Below are 17832 nucleotides of genomic sequence, written 5' to 3'. Positions count from 1 at the left end.
TGCACCACGGGCCTCAGATCCCCTGGGATTTCCCGGTCTCTGGGTAGATGCAGAGAGGCAGCTGTTTGCAGGAGGGAGGGCCCTGGAGCTGGTCCAAACCCAGGGCATTTTCCTTGTCCTTTTCCATGTCTTTGTCAAGTATTGCCTGGAGCAGAAGGGCACAGCCCAGAGGAATTCTGGCATGCAGGCTCAGGGCTTCGGGTACTGAGCAGTCCTGTGCCAAGGGGCAGCAAGGTGCCTGCAGGCCCCAGCTCAGGGGGAAAGAGGAAGCGAGAACGTCCTGGCCGTATCCACCGTGCTGCCAGCTCAGCAGTGCAGCACAGCACGGGCTCACGCTCCCCATTGCTCCCACAGATGCAGCTGGCACCTCAACACGTACTGATAACATCTGGAGAAGAGTTTTCTGCTGGGAAAGAGCTTGTTTGATTAAGTTGATGGCCATTGTGGCTGGTGCAGCACTTTGCGTGGTGATTTGCTGTGCAGGAATCTGGTATTGCTGGAAGAGAAAATGGTGAGTGTTTTGTGATTCTCTACCTGAAACAGCTTCCTTTAAAGGCTGCTCATAGGCAGGGAACATTCCCAGTGAGTCTGCTGTGGATTTGTGGTCAGTCCATGGTTGTCCAAAGAACTCTGCTAAGGGTTCTGCTGCTGCCCAGTGCTTTCATTGGCCTCTTAATTGCTGGGCCTTGTTCTGGGGGGCCCGCTGGGGCTGCAGCCAGTGCTGGCTCCCACTGAGGCTGCCTGGCCCAGAGCAGCGCCAGGGGCACAGGGCAGAGGCACAGCAAGGTGGGGAGGAGAAAGAGCAGGGACGAGATTGCCCTTGGAAGGCAGAGGCGCTCTGGGGCCCGCTCCTGGCCAGGGAGCCTGCCCAGAGCCATCCCCTGCTGGCTGGGGCCTTGAGGGACAGCTGTGCAGCTGGGCCAAGCTGCGCCAGCAGCTCCAGCCGTGCTGGGGAGCCTTGCCAGCTCTGGGCCCTGCTGTGCACGAGGCTTCCTGTGTGCCACTGGCAGCTGGGGCCTCAGCCACCTCCTCTCTCCACAGGAGCACCTCTGCAGCTTCAGAAGAGGAGCCTAAAAACTCAGACAAAGTGCTCCCTACGAGTTATTCCAGCTGTCCACGTCTGCCCCTATCTGCCCTGCCGTGGCTGCAGCACCGTTACGAGGCCTTCCCAAAACCCACCCCTCCTAAACGAGACCCTCTGCCCCTGAGCCCCCTGGTCCTGTTCCCAGGCCAGGAGTGAAGCTGGGCAGCCCCTGTCTGTGCCAGGGCAGAACTTGGCCCATATTTTATTTTTCAATAAAGAACTGGAGTCGTCAACAGATGTGTCTGGGTGGTAGCAGCAGCAAAGCCCACCCAGCAGCAGCACAGGCTGAGCTCCATGGCCAGGAGCAGCTGTGGATGGCCACGGTGTGGGCAGGCAGGAGCCAGGCAGGGGCTGCTGTGAGCAGCGGCGGGGCCCCGAGGGCTGGGGGAGCCCATGTTGAGCGTCCCTGGGCTGAGGGCACATTCCCTTCCCTGGAATCATCTGGGCCTGGAGCTCATGAGACACACAGGGATATTTTGGGGTCCCTGCTGAGGGGTGCAGGGATCCCTCATGAAACACAAGGAGTATTACTGGCCTCTCCTAAGGTGTGCAGGGATCCCTCATGAGCTGTGCAGCGGGGTTACATTTGAGGGGGTGTTTTACTCTTGTCAGCACAGCAAAGGGTCACTCGGTGGAGGTTTTGCAAAGCTGGCAGAAAGCCTCTTGCAAAGCCTTGGGCCTGGTCTGTGGGCACAGTGGGCGGGCGGAGCCCATCCCCTGGGGCCAGGCTGGGCTGCTCAGGCCGGGCCGGGCTGGGCCAGGCTCGGCCCCGGCAGGGAAGGGCCGCGGCCCTGGGCTCTGATGAGGCTGCTGAGCTCCACCCTGGCCCTGTGCTGCAGCCCAAGACATTTACAGCCAGGGCCGTGCCCTGGCCCACAGGAGGCACCCGGGGCTGCAACTGAGGCCGCGCCCTCTCCCACTCAACGGGGCTGGCTCTTGCATGAAATGGGCCCTCAGCAAGGAGCTGCTGGGCCTCCTGGCTGTGTCCCTTTGTGCTCCCAGTGCTTCTGGTCTGCTTGGGCTGGGAAACTTGTCCATCATGCCTCTGTGTCTGTTTCCTGTCATTCCAATGCACAGCCCTTTCCCGCTGCTTGGCATTTAAATACTCGGATTATTTTATTGGATAACTTACATCTTGCACTTCATGATGGTATCGGTAATAAATGAAAAGGCCAAATCAATAATAATAATGTAATTTTTTATTTTCGGGACTGAAATATGGTCTCAGCCACAATCAAAGGGACAGCGTCAAGCCCGGTATTGGTGATGGGTGAACCCTGATCCAACCTCTATCGCATGGGATCCCCTCCATTCACGAATGTCATCTCTGTTGGGCAGGTTTTATACAGTTTTTTCCACCTGAGGCAGAGGTTCCTCTATCCTTTCCCTTGCTTCACATATGCATGCAGTCTCCTTTTTCTGTGCAGGGCTGGTCAATGCTTTTTCTGGGAAGTGATGAATGCTGATGCTGGGTTAGGGGTACCTGGATTGCTATCATGTTTGAAGATACTTACCAAGTATTCATCGCTTTTTGGTGTTTTCTGGATAGTCCAGGGAATGGCTCATCTCCATACTAGCAACATCCTTTCGCTTGCTAAGTAGGCTCTCTTCCCTTGCTGCCATCTGGAGTTTCGCAACTTTGTGTAGCAGTCTATACCTTAACTCTCTGTGGTTTTAGGCTTTAAACATTTTTGTTACAGACACAATTTTATTCACAACTTTTTTAAAATGTATATTTTATATAAGCATGAATTATCTTATACCACATACTACAATGACATTAAATTGTGCTAATTAGACTGTCCTATCATGAGTTTCTGGAACGCATTTCCAAGCCTTCCAGCTGCAGAACAAGGGGAGCTGTCTCTGGCTTGCATGACAAAGTTGGCAGGTTTTTTGCAATTCCAGTCCTTAAGAAACAACTTTTTGTGTGCATTAACATTCGAGGGGCTGCTTTCAAAGACAGATAAAAAACCCACAAAGAACCAGCAAACCTACAAAACAACATATTAAAAAAAAAGTACTTTTTCTTGCAGCTGGGAGAAGCTGCAGCCAGGCCAGGCTGGGAAACAGTCCTGCAGGGTGTGTCCAGATGTGCAGCCAAAGCCGCTGGCTGCTGAGCCCCAGGACAAGGCTGAGGGAAATGCACCCACCTTGTCCTGCCTGAGGCATTTCCTTCAGTATTTGCTGCATGATTTTGCATGGCTCATGGGGTTTCTTGTTTCCTGTAGCTTTGTTCTTTCCCATTGGAGGAACTTAGAGCAACATGGTTCCATTTCCCATGAATGGAGCCACAAAAGCAGGGCTCAGCCTGTGGAGTCAGCAGGGACACACTACTCACCCCTGTGATGGGAGCTGGGCCTGTATGCAACATCCAACAACGGGCCTGGGAAAGTCCTCCCTGCAGACACTCCTGTAACACAACAGCCACAGAAGCTTCTGTCATCTCTGCCTATCTGCACGGGCGCCACTGAGCCGCAGGAGCATTGAGGGCATCGCGCAGAGCGAGGGCACACACGTGCATGGCTCTGTCCTGGCACCTGCAGCAATGCTAGGATATTGACACTGTTAGGAAAGGCACAAGGAGAACTTGCCTCCAGCATTCTCCAAGACTTTCAAGCCATCATCCAGCATGGCATCCAGAAAATGCAATTTGCGATCCCAATCTAGAAGGGAGCACATATCAGACCCAGTTCCATGGTGTGCTGGAGTCCCCCTGTACCTCTGGGAACTGGGCATTGAAGGGGGTCGGGTAAGGCCAGGGGAGCCAGATGTCAATGGACAAGGCCAAAGCTGCACAGGGGCCTGGGGAGCTCTGGGCTGGCTCCTGGTCCCCCCATTCTCTTTGTAGGTCCTGTACAACAACCCCGGAGAGGTGCCTGAACCAGCCCAGGTTGCACTGGGGCTCTCTCCCTGCCAGAGCTGCAACTCTTTCTAAAGCACTAGGGGAAAAATGCAGCAGGCAGTGCCACAATCATCCCTCCCTTCGTCCTGCCCTCTCTTCCTCCCTTCCTGTCATCCTCTCTCTCTCTATACCTTTTTCTTCTGGATTTGCTCTCCCAACAGAAGAGGACATAGCCAAGGCCTCTCAGGATCCACTGGAGCCTTGCTCTCCCCCTCTGCCCTTTCCCCACCATGGGCACCCCGTGCAGCCGCTCCCAGGTTTCGGGACATGTCTCCCACAGAGGGAGCCCAGCAGGACAGCTCAGTACCCGAGTGCCCTGAGCCTGCTCGGGATAATTCCTCTGGGCTGTGCCCGTCTTGTCCGGGCTGTGCCCGCAGTGCCAAGCAACAGAGAGGGCAGCTCAAGCCTCAGCAGGGCTCAGGCCCAGAGGCACAGCAATTACCTCCTGGCACTGGGCCTGGCATCGCCTCGCTTCCTGCAGCAGAGGCTGCCAATGAGCCCCTGCTTCCTCTGGGAAATGCTTCCTTCACTGTAGCCTCTACATCCACTTCTGGAGAAAGGAGGAGGCACAGCTGGATCAGGTGGGGCTGTTCCCCAATGGGAAGGTGGCAGCTTCAGGAGGCAATGCTTGACAAAGACACAAACTTGCTGGGTAGGCCAGGGCCCACTTTCATCAAAACACCCGCCCTTACTGATCAGCCTGGAGACTGGGAAATTGCAGGGGATCTCAGGGTGTGCATGGCCTGTGGTGCAGTTTGGGCTGCCTGTGAGCTGATGCCCAATGCCTTCCTGCAGAGGCTGGGCAGAAGCTGCAGCCAGGCCAGGCTGGGAAACAGCCCTGCAGGGCGTGGAAGCAGCAGCGGGGCAGCCAGGCTGCCATGGATCCCTTCCCGCTGTGCCGGGCACGGCGTGTCCAGATGTGCAGCCAAAGGCCCCGGCTGCTGAGCCCCAGGACAAGGCTGAGGGAAATGCACCCACCACGCTGGCTGTCCACATCACTCCGTTTTTGTTCCAGATGTTGGGATTCCTTCAGGAACTTACTAGCTCCTCCAGGTTTCTTCTTCCTTCTCAGGGGACCTTAAGAGAAATATTTCCATTTCCCATGAATGGATGCCACAAGAGCAGGGCTCAGCCTGTGGGGTCAGCAGGGACACACTACTCACCCCTGCCATGGGAGCTGGGCTTGCGTGCAACATCCACCAAAGGGCCTGGGAAAGTCCTGCCTGCAGACACTCCTGTAACTCAACAGCCACAGAAGCTTCTGCCATCTCTGCTCAGCTGCACGGGCGCCACTGAGCCGCGGGAGCCGTGAGGGGATCACGCAGGCCGAGGGCACACACGCGCATGGCTCTGTCCTGGCACCTGCAGCCATGCCCCCCTGGCCGAGTTTTGGGCTCTGAGCTGGCAGCTCTCCCAGGGGAAAGGCCTTGACCTACCCTCACCATCTCCTAGATACCCACTAATGGGTATGGGTTGGGAATCCAGATCATCTTCATCAACAGGATCATCTTCATCAACAGGATTATCTTCATCAACAGGTTCATCTGCAAAGAAAGGCAGGACAGAACAGCTCCTGTAACACTGCTGAAGATTCTCCTTCAGGCCTGAGTGGTAGTGAGGGCACCTGGGTGATTGGTTCCCTCCAAGGCACTCCCTCGGCTCTGCCTCCCACTCAGTATCTGCAGATGTGGCACCTCCTTAGCTCTCACTTCCAGCTCCCTCACTTTTCCACGACTGTTCAGGACAGCGTGTCTGGCCTCTTCCACCTTCCTCTTCATCTCTGCCTGCTCCCTCTTCAGGTTACAGTTGCAATCTTCCAGGCACACCAGAGCTTCCTGAGAGCTCTTCAGCTCCTTCTCCAGCTCCTGGCTGAACCTGATGGCTTCTTCAATCTGCCCATCCCTGGAGCTCCGCATGAGCTCCATTTCCTCCAGGACATCTTGGAGGCACTTGGTCTGGGAGTGCTTCTGTGTTAATGGTCTCTTCCTCCCTATGAAGCAGGGTCCTTCTCCTGTATGGCTGGCATGGCTCTTCCGCAGTCCCACCTGTAATGACCAGGAGCACAAAGCAGGGAGAAATTGATGGGTTTTAATGAAGACTGAAAGTGGTTGGATTGTGCTTTGTTGGTTTGGTTTTTTTTCAATCCCATAGAGTTGATCAGCAACTAAAGCTACTTGACCTTTGCCAAATACAGAGAGAAGGAAACAATCTCTGGAAAGTTGTTTTTAATACCTAGCTATGCATTTAATTTTCAAACTACACCCTTCTCATGTTATTGCACAAGTTTCTGTGTAGCTTTCATGTCATTACTATGGGTCTGTACTCAGGAGTCAGGCAGTGTGCTGAAAAAGATATTTCCAATGAAGTTGTATTCAGGGGAAGAGAGCAGGGAGCAGCTGGGGGTGTTCTGGAGCTTTCCTCTTAGTCATCTTCATTCTTCCTTGTAGTAGTAAGGGACAGGCGTTCGGAAGATTTGGGGCTGTGACGGAAAATTACAGGAATCCTTCTGCCCCCCTCCCCATAGATAAGGATCACCCTTAGAATGTAGCCAAACAGGTAGCCCCCCTAACCTATGGATGCCAGTAACTTTCCACTCCATACTAACCCTAGAAAGTATAGCCAAACCCCTGTCTGACGTAGAGAAACCCCTTAGTCCATAAATACCCTTGAGACCCCTCAATAAACGCCTTTAACCGTCCACCAAATTGGTGTTAGGGTCCGTTATTGGCCCCGAAGGATCCCAAGGAGGAGATCGCCGTGCTGGACTCTGAAACCAGGTCATCGCGGCCTTCACAAGAAGGCAACATAGTGGTGCCGAAACCCGGGACGATGCAAGTCCAGGCAACGGGGGTACTCCTGGCCAGGGGACAGCATTCACAGCGCCGGAACGACTGTAACGAAGCAGGGGGACGCCCCGGGACCCGCGATTCGTATGGAAGCAATAGCGAAGGTCGTAAGTTTGATACATATGCAATGGGGAATCAAATGTGAACTCAGGAACTTTAATCTCGCTTTAACGAGACTCCTCGACCTTGGGGTCATTGATCAACCCACAGATATATTGCACTCTGAGCTGTGGCAGAAATGCACTGTCGCGTTAGCAGAGGACACAAAAGCCACAGGCAGCAGCAAAAGCCTGAAAGCGTGGGGGAAGGCAGAATCAGCCCTACGCAAAGCATTAGAAGAACGGGAGACGTGGAACGCTGCGCGTTCCTGTCTGTTAATCACGCCACAGCTGGGGGAGGGGGCGATAACGCGAAACTCCCCTGGTGGCGACCCGATTGAAAGCGGGGAGACGGGGGGGCCGGGCGCATCCCATCCCCCCCCGAGCCCAGAGCCCCTGGAGCCCCCGGGGGACCCCCTGACCCTTTCAGGGGACCCGCCGCGGCCCAAACCCCCCCTGGAACCCCCTGGAATGCCCGCGGGCCCCTCGCCTATCCCTTCCCCGCCGCTAGCCGACTTAGCGCAAGAAGCGGAGGGACTCGCGCAGTCCTTTTGGGAGGGACTGGCGGCAGAAGCCCGAAATATCGAGAAGGCAAGCGCACGGGCGGGTGGCGGAGGGGATCCACCACCTTTCCCGTTCGAATATGGTGCGGGTGGCCGGGAAGAGGGGTGGAGCCCGTCGGCCCGCGGCGGGAAGAACCCGAACCCAGCAGACACGCATGCGTGGGGGGGCGACAGAGGGCGGGCACTCGCTCGGGAGCCGCGCCCACTGCCGCCACCATATATGGGAGAGATCCCTCCCTGCGGGAGGCAGGGCGAGCCCAGGGGGCGGGAGCGGCACCGCCGCCGAGGGGAGGAGCGGGGCCGTAGCTGAACAAAACGGCAGGGGAGACCGGAAGTTCATTGGCAGTTGACTTCCGACTCTGAAGAGAACCACACCTTCCCAGACCGCTCTGCGGAGCCGACCGAGTCCAGCAGCGACTCAGAAGCAGAGAAAACAGAATCAATGCGGTTTCAGACGAAACCAAATAAAACTTTTAACACAGTCGGGAACCAGCCCCAATACGAAGGCACCGACTGGGGTAAAATCAAAATCGAATGCGCAGAATGGGCACCCGCAGCATCGGTGCATGCCTTCCCGGTGAGAATTACAGGACCCCAGGGGAACCAGCAAAGAACGTATACTCCCGTTAATTCCAAAGACGTTCAGACAATAGTAAAAGCTATCTCAGAAAAAGGAATTAACTCAGGGGTGGTTTCCACTCTCGTGGATGGTCTTTTTAGCAATGATGATTTACTCCCTTTCGATATAGTGCAAATAAGCCGTATGCTTTTTGATGGGGCGGGTTTGATAATATTTAAACAGGAATGGACGGACCAATGTGCAACCATGCTCGCTCAGACAGCGGGGGAAGGGCAGCCACTCCACGGGTCGAGTTTATCTAGGTTGTTGGGGAAGCACGACGAAGTAGCCGCACCCCAGCAACAAGCTGCGCAGCTTCGGATCGAGGAAGTCAGGGCGACTTCCCGGGCGGCCAGAGAAGCTATACGCGCCGCATCCAGGGTGGTGGACAGACCGACACCATGGTCGACCATCAAACAGGGGGAGAGTGAAGGCTTTACACAATTTGTCGACCGCCTTCAGGCTGCGGTGGACTCTTCTAATTTACCCGCTGTCGCAAAAGGCCCGGTGATAACCGACTGCCTCCGGCAACAATGTAACACCGTAACCAAAGATATATTGCGTTCCCTACCGGCCGGGGCCAGCCTGGCTGACATGATTAAGCATGTTGTGAGGGAAGAGCAGCTGACCCCATTTCAGGCAACCGTACACACCCTAACCAGTGTGATGGCCTGCGTCCAATGTGGTCAGTCAGGTCATGTCGCGGCAAACTGCCCCCAGCCAGCGCAGCTTCCCCACGCAACACCCCTGCCCCAGCAGCGCCCCAGAGGGGTCTGCTGGAACTGTGGGAAGAGAGGTCACCTCGTTAGGGACTGTAGATCCCGGCCCCGGGGAAACGGGAGGGGGGGGGCGTGCGGGCCATATTCAGCCCCCTCCCGCTATGGATGCAAGACGGCCCATCTATGCCAACCCACAGTGGGGCAGGGGATCTTCATACCCTAGGCTCCCACAGGAGGCAGTCAGTATCGCACCCCCGCCAGCGATACAATGGCAGAGCTATGCAGTACCACCAACCGTACCCTCACACCCACCACCATCACAAGCCACGCAAGCGCTACAGGACCAGCAGGGAACACCCCAGACCGGGACCCCTGGGTGGCCCTGGCCATGAAAATAGGGAAGGAACCCCTGAGGGTGTGGGGGACATGCCGCCTCTATGGCAGTCAGGACCCCCACATTGTAGGACTTCAGTTTTGGGTAGACACGGGATCAGACTGCACGATTCTCCCCCAGTCGCATTGGCCCAGGCATTGGCAGTTTAAGGAAGTCCCTCCAGTGAACGGGGTGGGGGGACAAACCCGGGCGTGGAAAAGCACCCAGCTGGCGGCTATAACACTTCACACAAACAAGGGACCAGAACAGACAGTAGCGATTTACCCCTACATTTTGCAAAACTCTCCGCCACTAATAGGAAGGGACATCCTTGCTATGCTAGGAGTCAAGATTACAAATTTATCATAAGGGCCACTGCTGTACACCCTCAGCTGCCGATCAAATTGACTTGGAAATCGTCAGATCCTATTTAGAGGGAGCAGTGGCCTTTGTCAGAGCCTCGAGTGGCAGCTTTGCTGGAACTGGTCAACTGTGAACTGCAAAAGGGTCACATAGAACCCTCCACCAGTCCGTGGAACACCCCTGTGTTTGTAATCCCCAAAAGGTCCGGAGAGGGTTATCATCTCGTCCACGACCTGAGAGAAGTGAATAAGACGATTCGACCCATGGGTCCAGTCCAGACACTGCTACCCATGAATTCAGCTATCCCCGAAGGACAGCCATGCGCAGTACTGGACATCAAAGACTGTTTCTTCTCGATACCCCTGCATCCGGACGACAGAGAACGCTTTGCCTTTTCCGTTGCGTTTCCAAACGGTAATCGGCCTAACCTCCGTTTCCAATGGAGGGTGCTTCCACAGGGCCTAATGGACAGTCCTGTTATCTGCCAGGTCACCGTGGACAGAGCACTGATGCCAGTCCGACATTCCTACCCTGCCGCAACCATCATCCAATACATGGACGACATCCTAGTCGCTGCACCATCGACGAGCCAGGTAGATCACCTGGTGTCTACAATCACAGAAACCCTCCGGGCCAACGGCTTCGAGATTGCAAGCGCAAAGGTCAAGAGAGGGCCCTGCGTGACCTTCCTGGGAGTGGGAATCACAAGCTCCTACGTGACTCCTCCCAAGGTAAGGATCAACCGGGATATCAGGACACTTCATGATGTGCAATGCCTGGTGGGATCGCTGCAGTGGGTCCGCAACGTCGTCCTGATCCCCCCCGAGGTCATGGACCCTTTATATGACCTCCTGAAGGGACAACACCCCTGGGAACCCAAGGAGCTGACACCGCAAGCAGCGAGCTCCCTCGATTTCATCGATCAGCAGATGTCCACTAGCACGCTGGCCAGGTGGAACCCGGCCATGCCCCTGGACTTATACGTCCACTTCACGCCAAAGGGCGGAGTGGGGGCACTGGCACAAGGGCCTTCCGAAAAGTCCCGGCCGATCCAATGGGTGGTCCTCGGGAGACCTGCTCGTGCATTCTCCCCAGGAATCGAATGCGTCGCTAACCTCATCAGGAAAGGCAGGAAACTCGCCTTGAGACACCTAGGAACTGAGCCGACAAGAATACACCTTCCCTTTCGCAAGCAACCGTCTGCGGAGTCACCCGCAATTTCAGAGCACCTAGCCCTTGCTCTCACCGGCTTCGGAGGAGAAATCTCCTACTCTGCAAAACCACCCTGGACTCGGCTGCTGACCATCTTCGACATAGACATACCGCCAAAGGTCAAGGACCGACCGCAACCAGGACCAACGGTCTTCACGGACGCTTCCTCCACGACTTCTACTGCAACGGCAGTGTGGCAGGCAGGAGAGCAATGGCATTGCATCAAAGCATGTGACCCCACATTGTCAGTGCAGCAACTGGAAGCAGCAGCAGTGGTCTTAGCGTGTGGACTTTTCAAAGATGAGCACCTCAATATAGTAACGGACTCTATATTCGTGGCAAGGCTTTGCCTAGCCATGGCAGGACCAGGTGTGTCAACATCTACAGCAGCCCTAATGCTGGAAGAAGCGCTCTCCTCACGACAGGGCACCGTATCCATCATTCATGCCAACAGCCACGACCCAATCAAAGGTTACTTCCAGACAGGCAACGACAAGGCGGACGCCGCAGCAAAAGGCAGGAAGCTCGTCAGCTGCATGAATCACTCCATATTGGGGCCAAGGCCCTGGCGAAGAGATGCGGGATTTCAACAGCGGACGCAAGACATGTGGTGGCCACCTGTCCTCACTGCCAGAAGTCACCCCTGTGGACCAGTGGAATTAACCCGAGAGGTCTCAAGCCTTCACAAATCTGGCAGTCGGACTTCACCTTGTGTCAACTGCTGAAGCCCCGAGCATGGCTTGCCATGACGGTGGACACTTTCAGCGGAATGATCGTGGCCACACAGCACCCCAAAACTAACTCTAAAGCCACAATTCAGCACTGGCTGACGGCCATGGCGTGGCTTGGCATCCCCAAACAAATCAAGACTGACAACGGTTCCAACTTCACCTCCAAACCCGTGCAAGAATTCGCCTCCAAATGGGGCATCACATTAGTACAGGGTATCCCATATAACAGTACCAGGCACAGTACCAGGGTCTGATTCGAGTGGGCGAATCAGACCCTGAAAACCAGGCTGGAGGTGTTGGCAAAAGCTGAGGGCTTTGCCAATTCTATTCCCCCGGGAGATCAGGCACACATACTAGCAACCGCTTTGCTAGCACTGAATCAATTTCCTAGGGGGGATGAAACAAACAGCCCCGTCCAAAAACACTGGGCCACCAGAGCGCTGGAGGAAGGCCCGCAGGTTGTAATTAGAAATGAGCTAGGCGAATGGGAACAGGGCTGGAGGTTGATGCTCACGGGACGAGGGTACGCAGCTGTCAAAAAGGACGGCAAAATTAGGTGGTGTCCACTTAGGTCGATCAAGCCCGACCTTCACAGTGGGCAAGACAGGGCTGATGAGAATTGTGAGTTTCTATTTATAGGACATGCTTATGGGTCGTCCCCGGGATGCGTACATTCCCCTTCCGGAGGAAAGTGACAGTCCACCAAGCTGCTGGACAGCGCCCGAGAGACCCGCACGGGTGAGACCCAAGCAACAACGGTGTTTCTGCGTGATTATGCTGTTGGGGCTTGTCGCCAGAGGGCAAGCCAGCCCAGACTACTACCCCCATCAGCCCTTCAGGTGGGTCATGCAACATCTTGCTGGAGACAAGATGCTCAGAGACATCACCACGCCAAACGCCCCGTCCTTCGTGCTTCACGTCACCGACCTGTTTCCAGAACAACCAAAGGTAGACCCCCATTCTTCACACGCCTCACACATGTACCTATCCTACTGGTGCCCAGCCTCAAACCCAGGAAAAAGTTATTGCAATCGCCCAGGGTGGGGACACTGTGGGCACTGGGGCTGTGAAACAATAGTTACAGACGCCAGGCCATCAGGACCTGGGTGGGACCCACAAGAGCCCGACAGATTCCTACAATTCACCTGGGCACCCGCAGGGCTGCAAAACACCCGTCTTCCTTCAGGGAAGTTTCTACCGAAACCAACATAAAGTCCCCAAATTCCGGAAATGCACTCACTATAACATGACAGTTTTGCAGCCGAATCACCCCAGCTGGGCCGTGGGCAAAGCATGGACAGTAGTCCTTCAAGGGTCAGGAAAGTGGGCGAATGTGCAAATTACCAGACTCCCACCGTCAGCACCCAGAGCAGCTGGGCCCAACAAAGTGATCAAAAGCACACAGAAAGGGAGAAACATGACCTACCCCAAAGCTTTGCCCACAAGGGTCACCGACGTCCCGACTGGCGATGAGGAAGCCTTCCAGATAGGCTGCTCAGCCAGGTCAGGCTCGGACCCAATCCTTCGCATGTTAGAAGCTACCTTTCTATCCCTGAATGAATCTAATCCTAACCTAACCGACTCCTGCTGGCTTTGCTACAATGTTAAACCCCCCTTTTATGAAGGAGTCGCTTTAGATACCCCCTTCAGCTATTCCACAGCCGATGCCCCTCGCCAGTGCAGATGGGACACACCCCGCAAAGGAATTACCCTGAGTCAAGTCACAGGTCAGGGCAGATGCTTCGGCAATGCAACCCTAGCTAAGCGGAAAGGCGACGTCTGCACCGAAGTAGTTGAGCCCGACAGGAAAAATAATAAGTGGGTAGTCCCATCCGCATCTGGGATGTGGGTTTGCCAGAGATCTGGAGTGAGTCCCTGCGTGTCTCTTGCCAAATTCGATAACTCTAACGACTTTTGTGTTCAAGTTCTGATCATCCCTAGAGTCCTGTACCACTCAGACGAAGAGGTGTACCACCTTTTCGAAGAAAACAGCCGGCTCCACAAGAGAGAAATATTAACAGGTATAACTATCGCAATGCTGCTTGGCCTAGGAGCGGCTGGAACGGCAACAGGTGTCTCAGCCCTAGCAACTCAACACCAAGGACTGTCCCAGCTGCAGATGACCATCGATGAGGACCTGCAGAGGATCGAGAAATCCATTTCCTTTCTAGAAAAGTCAGTCTCTTCGCTCTCAGAAGTGGTCCTGCAGAACAGGCGAGGACTGGATCTCCTGTTCATGCAGCAAGGGGGCCTGTGTGCTGCCTTGAAAGAGGAATGCTGTTTCTACGCTGATCACACAGGAGTCGTTAGAGACTCCATGGCAGAACTCCGAAACAGACTGGCTCAGAGACAGAAAGACAAGGAAGCTCAACAGGGCTGGTTCGAATCCTGCTTCAATCAATCACCATGGCTAACCACCCTAATTTCTACCCTAATAGGTCCATTGGCAATGCTGCTTTTAGCTATTACCTTTGGGCCATGCCTGCTGAACAAGCTAGTCTCATTTGTTCAGGCCCGCCTAGAACGGGCTAGCATCCTGTTCGTGGGACAGCAACAATTACTGTGAATTCAACAAGGAACACTGCCAGTCACGAGAGACTTGTCTGGCAGAAACTTACTCAGGTTTCCCAAGACCCTTTTCCCTAGTCAGATCTCAACCTCCTACCTCATTTCAGTGCCTATGTATAGGATTACCTCGTTCATTTGTGAAAGAGGGGGGGGAAGTGTAGTAGTAAGGGACAGGCGTTGGGAAGATTTCGGGCTGTGACGGAAAATTACAGGAATCCTTCTGCCCCCCTCCCCATAGATAAGGATCACCCTTAAAATGTAGCCAAACAGGTAGCCCCCCTAACCTATGGATGCCAGTAACTTTCCACTCCATACTAACCCTAGAAAGTATAGCCAAACCTCTGTCTGATGTAGAGAAACCCCTTAGTCCATAAATACCCTTGAGACCCCTCAATAAACGCCTTTAACCGTCCACCAAATTGGTGTTAGGGTCCGTTATTGGCCCCGAAGGATCCCAAGGAGGAGATCGCCGTGCTGGACTCTGAAACCAGGTCATCGTGGCCTTCGCAAGAAGGCAACACTTCCTGGGACCTTTGAGTGGTGACTTTGTGTTTGCTGCTGATTTCCTTTGCCTTTTTTAGATGAAAATGGTAAAAGTGTCTCTGACCTGCCTTGCTGGACATTGTGAAGACAACAGTCATCTACTGCAGGTGGAAGTGTCACAGGTGGAGCAGAGTTCTGGGAGTGCTGTGTTAGTATCAAATCACACCTGGTGAGCCCTGCCAGCACAATGGGTCCATGCTGCCCTTCCCTGCTCTGCCTGTTCCAAGCTATTTCATGCCAGAGGAATTGAACTGCTGTTAAGTGTGTATGTGAGTCACTCGAGCCAGTACGGCAGAACCAGCAGAATCCAGCCCTGGAATTAATGGGGCTGTGCAGAGGAGCCCCAGACTATTCATCAGCCTGCCTGCAGAACTGGCTCCAACTCTGAACTCTCGTGACCACACTCTGAGGAAAACATCCTTCTAATATTTCCTATAGGCACTTCTGACTGAGACACTGCTTGTGCTTGTGCAGGTGGCAATCCAAAAGTTCTTTCTCACTTCAGGAAAAACCCTGCACTGGTGCACATCCAGCATATGGTATCAGCACATGCTGACTGCACATGCAGTAGAAGCAGCAGCATTGTACGCGTGGGTTTGTTAAGGTGAACTCCCCGACACTTTTAACAGGAGTGCTCATCACAGCTATATTTAATGGCAGACCGGTGCCATACATGTCTCATTAAGGCCTCCCTGTAACTAAGGTTTGCTAAAAAGTTAATGCCAAGGATGAAGGAGCAGCTTCGGTCTCAGTCTGGCAGTGGAGGGGTTACAAACACAGACTCTCCGGGAGCAGCATCTCTCCTGAAGCACTCGGGGCAGCCGAGCCGCCCCCGGGAGGCCGGTGCAGAGGCCGGCCCGGACTCACCTGCAGCGCCAGGCACCGCGCATCGCTGCTCTGCAGGGCGGCGCGCATGTCCTCCACCAGCTCCCGCAGGCTGCCGTTCTCCTCCTCCAGCGTGGCGATGCGGTCCTCGGCCCGCTCCAGCGCCACGATCTCCTCGCAGCACTCTCGGGAGCAGGGCCCCGGCGGCCGCCGCTCGGCGCTGCCCGCGGCTCCGCGGCCGGCGGGGTCGGTGCGGCGGCGGCGTCGGGGGCTGCGCAGGCGGATCTGGGTCTCGATGTGCTCGCTCTCCCGGCCCAGCGGCAGCCGCGGCCCCGCGCGGGTGCTGAAGTGGCCGCAGAGCCACGCGTGGAACTGGCGGAAGGTGAGCTCGGCCGAGAGCCCGTCCCACAGCCCCGCGCACTCCTCGGGCTCCGCCGCCTCCTCCAGCCCCAGCACCTGGCACAGCGTGCGGAAGTCCTCGCCGGGGATGCGGCCCGAACCGTCGCAGTCCAAGTGGTGGAAGATCTCCTGCAGGTACTGGTCCAGGCCGGTGGCCAGCACGACGATCTCGTTCTCCACGCCGCGGTCCAGCCTGTAGTGGTAGGTGAGGGCGCTGACCAGCCACTGCGTGCGCCGGGCCGGCCGCCCGTAGGGGTCCCAGCCCTCAGCCGGCTCCATCGCGCCCGCCCGGCCCGCGGCGCTGCCCGAGCATCCTGAGCTCCCGCCCGGCCGAGCGCTCGGCCCCGGCCCGCGGCGGGGCGGGACGGGCGGGGCGGGGCCGCCGCCGCTCCAGCGCCGCTCGCCGAGCGCCCGGCTCGCCCCGCAGCGGAGCCGCATCCACCTTTGTCCCGCACGAAAAGGGATTCCGGCAAAGCGGCCGGGTGCCACCCTGCTCCGTTGGTCTGCCAAGCCTGCGCCCCAAGTGTGTTTCTCATTTCTTAACTCATTTCTCCCTTCCGCTTTCTCTTTAGCACAAGCAACACAATAACATCGTACAATCCACTTTGACAAGTCAGGCTTGTGAACCGAGTCCGTGCCTCCACTAAATTAAAACCCCAATGTGCGTGAAAGCCGACCTTCTGTTCGTTCAGACCTGCTCACCTCTGCAGATGAGGTGACTTTATGGTCTTGCTGGGTGGGTTTTAAGAGGTCTGGGATAGAGGTGAGTAAGCGTTAAACTCATTCACATGAGCTGCCCAAAGCAGTGACTTTAGTCTCTCTTTGGCTGGGGAGTAGGACTGGCGTTGCTGAACGCAGGCAGCAGCACCGAGCAGGGCTCCTCCACAAGCAGGGACATGCCACAAGCCAGGAGGGGACCGTGGCACCAGAGGGGACCGTGGCACCAGCCGTGTCCAAGGGCTGAACAGGGTGGCAAAGTCAGGTGCTGCTAACAGGCTGCTTTGAGAGCCCAGGCAAGGCGTGGTGAGCAGCCACCAGTTTGGGAGCCATCCAAGGAATCCTGTCAAGAGCAAATTGTTCTAATGTTCTCTCTAGGACAAAAAAGGAGCAAATCCAACTGATAGGTGAGGAAAAAGAATTCCAGTTGATTTAAAGCGCTGCTCAGTTCAGGGTTGCCTTTCTTTTGAGTGCACTGATGCTAAGAACTATTTTCTCACATATGGTGGGGTTTCTCTGCAAACAGGCTTTGATGAGAAATTTCTGATGAGCACATTTGCTTTTGCTCTTTAAGAGAAGTCAAGAACATGAGTAGCTTTGTTGAGGAATGGAGAATTGTTTGTAGCTCAGCAGAGCAGGTGCCCAAGTTGTTGGTGGGCCAAGCCCTGCATGGCTGGCCCAGTTGCAGTCCTAGCTGGACCAGGGCGGCGGGCTCGGGAGGGGAGCAGGTGGGGGGATCTCGGAAGGCTTCCGCTTCACGGCCAGGCTGGGGGGCCGTGGGGGAGGCACGGAGGGCTGGTGCTCTGCTTTCTTGGGCAACTGCTGCTGTCGAGGCCTCGCGTGAGAGCTGTCAAAGCCGACGGTCTCTGGGCTCTCTGGGGGTGAGGGAGAGGCACGCCTTCTTGGCCGGGATGCTGGAGCGGCAGCAGCGCGACTGTGGAGAGAGGAGGTGGCTGAGGCCCCAGCTGGCAGTGGCACACAGGGAGCCTCGTGCACAGCAGGGCCCAGAGCTGGCAAGGCTCCCCAGCACGGCTGGAGCTGCTGGCGCAGCTTGGCCCAGCTGCACAGCTGCCCCTCAAGGCCCCGGCCAGCAGGGGACGGCTCTGGGCAGGCTCCCTGGCCCGGAGCGGGCCCCAGAGCGCCGCTGCCTTCCAAGGGCAATCTCGTCCCTGCTCTTTCTCCTCCCAACCTTGCTGTGCCTCTGCCCTGTGCCCCTGGGGCTGCTCTGGGCCAGGCAGCCTCATTGGGAGCCAGCACTGGCTGCAGC

At 56.0% G+C, this 17832-nt stretch overlaps 1 protein-coding gene across 1 annotated transcript in view; it reads right to left on the bottom strand.

Annotated features, from left to right (window-relative positions):
- The window catches only part of LOC143695043 (uncharacterized), a 36547-nt gene extending 20314 nt beyond the window's left edge, over positions 1-16233 (bottom strand). The window contains exons 1-3 of the mRNA XM_077184776.1: positions 15492-16233; positions 5662-6034; positions 5426-5533 (exon numbers count right to left, since the gene is read on the bottom strand). Coding sequence (XP_077040891.1) covers positions 5426-5533; positions 5662-6034; positions 15492-16127 — 1117 coding nt within the window. The 5' untranslated portion in view covers positions 16128-16233. The remainder of the gene's footprint in view (positions 1-5425; positions 5534-5661; positions 6035-15491) is intronic.
- Between the last annotated feature and the right edge of the window lie 1599 nt (positions 16234-17832).

The sequence above is a fragment of the Agelaius phoeniceus genome, chromosome 11 (assembly GCF_051311805.1).
Source record: "Agelaius phoeniceus isolate bAgePho1 chromosome 11, bAgePho1.hap1, whole genome shotgun sequence".
Taxonomy (NCBI): Eukaryota; Metazoa; Chordata; class Aves; order Passeriformes; family Icteridae; genus Agelaius; species Agelaius phoeniceus.
Note: the sequence above shows the minus strand (reverse complement) of the source record. Positions and strands in the feature narration are given on the sequence as shown.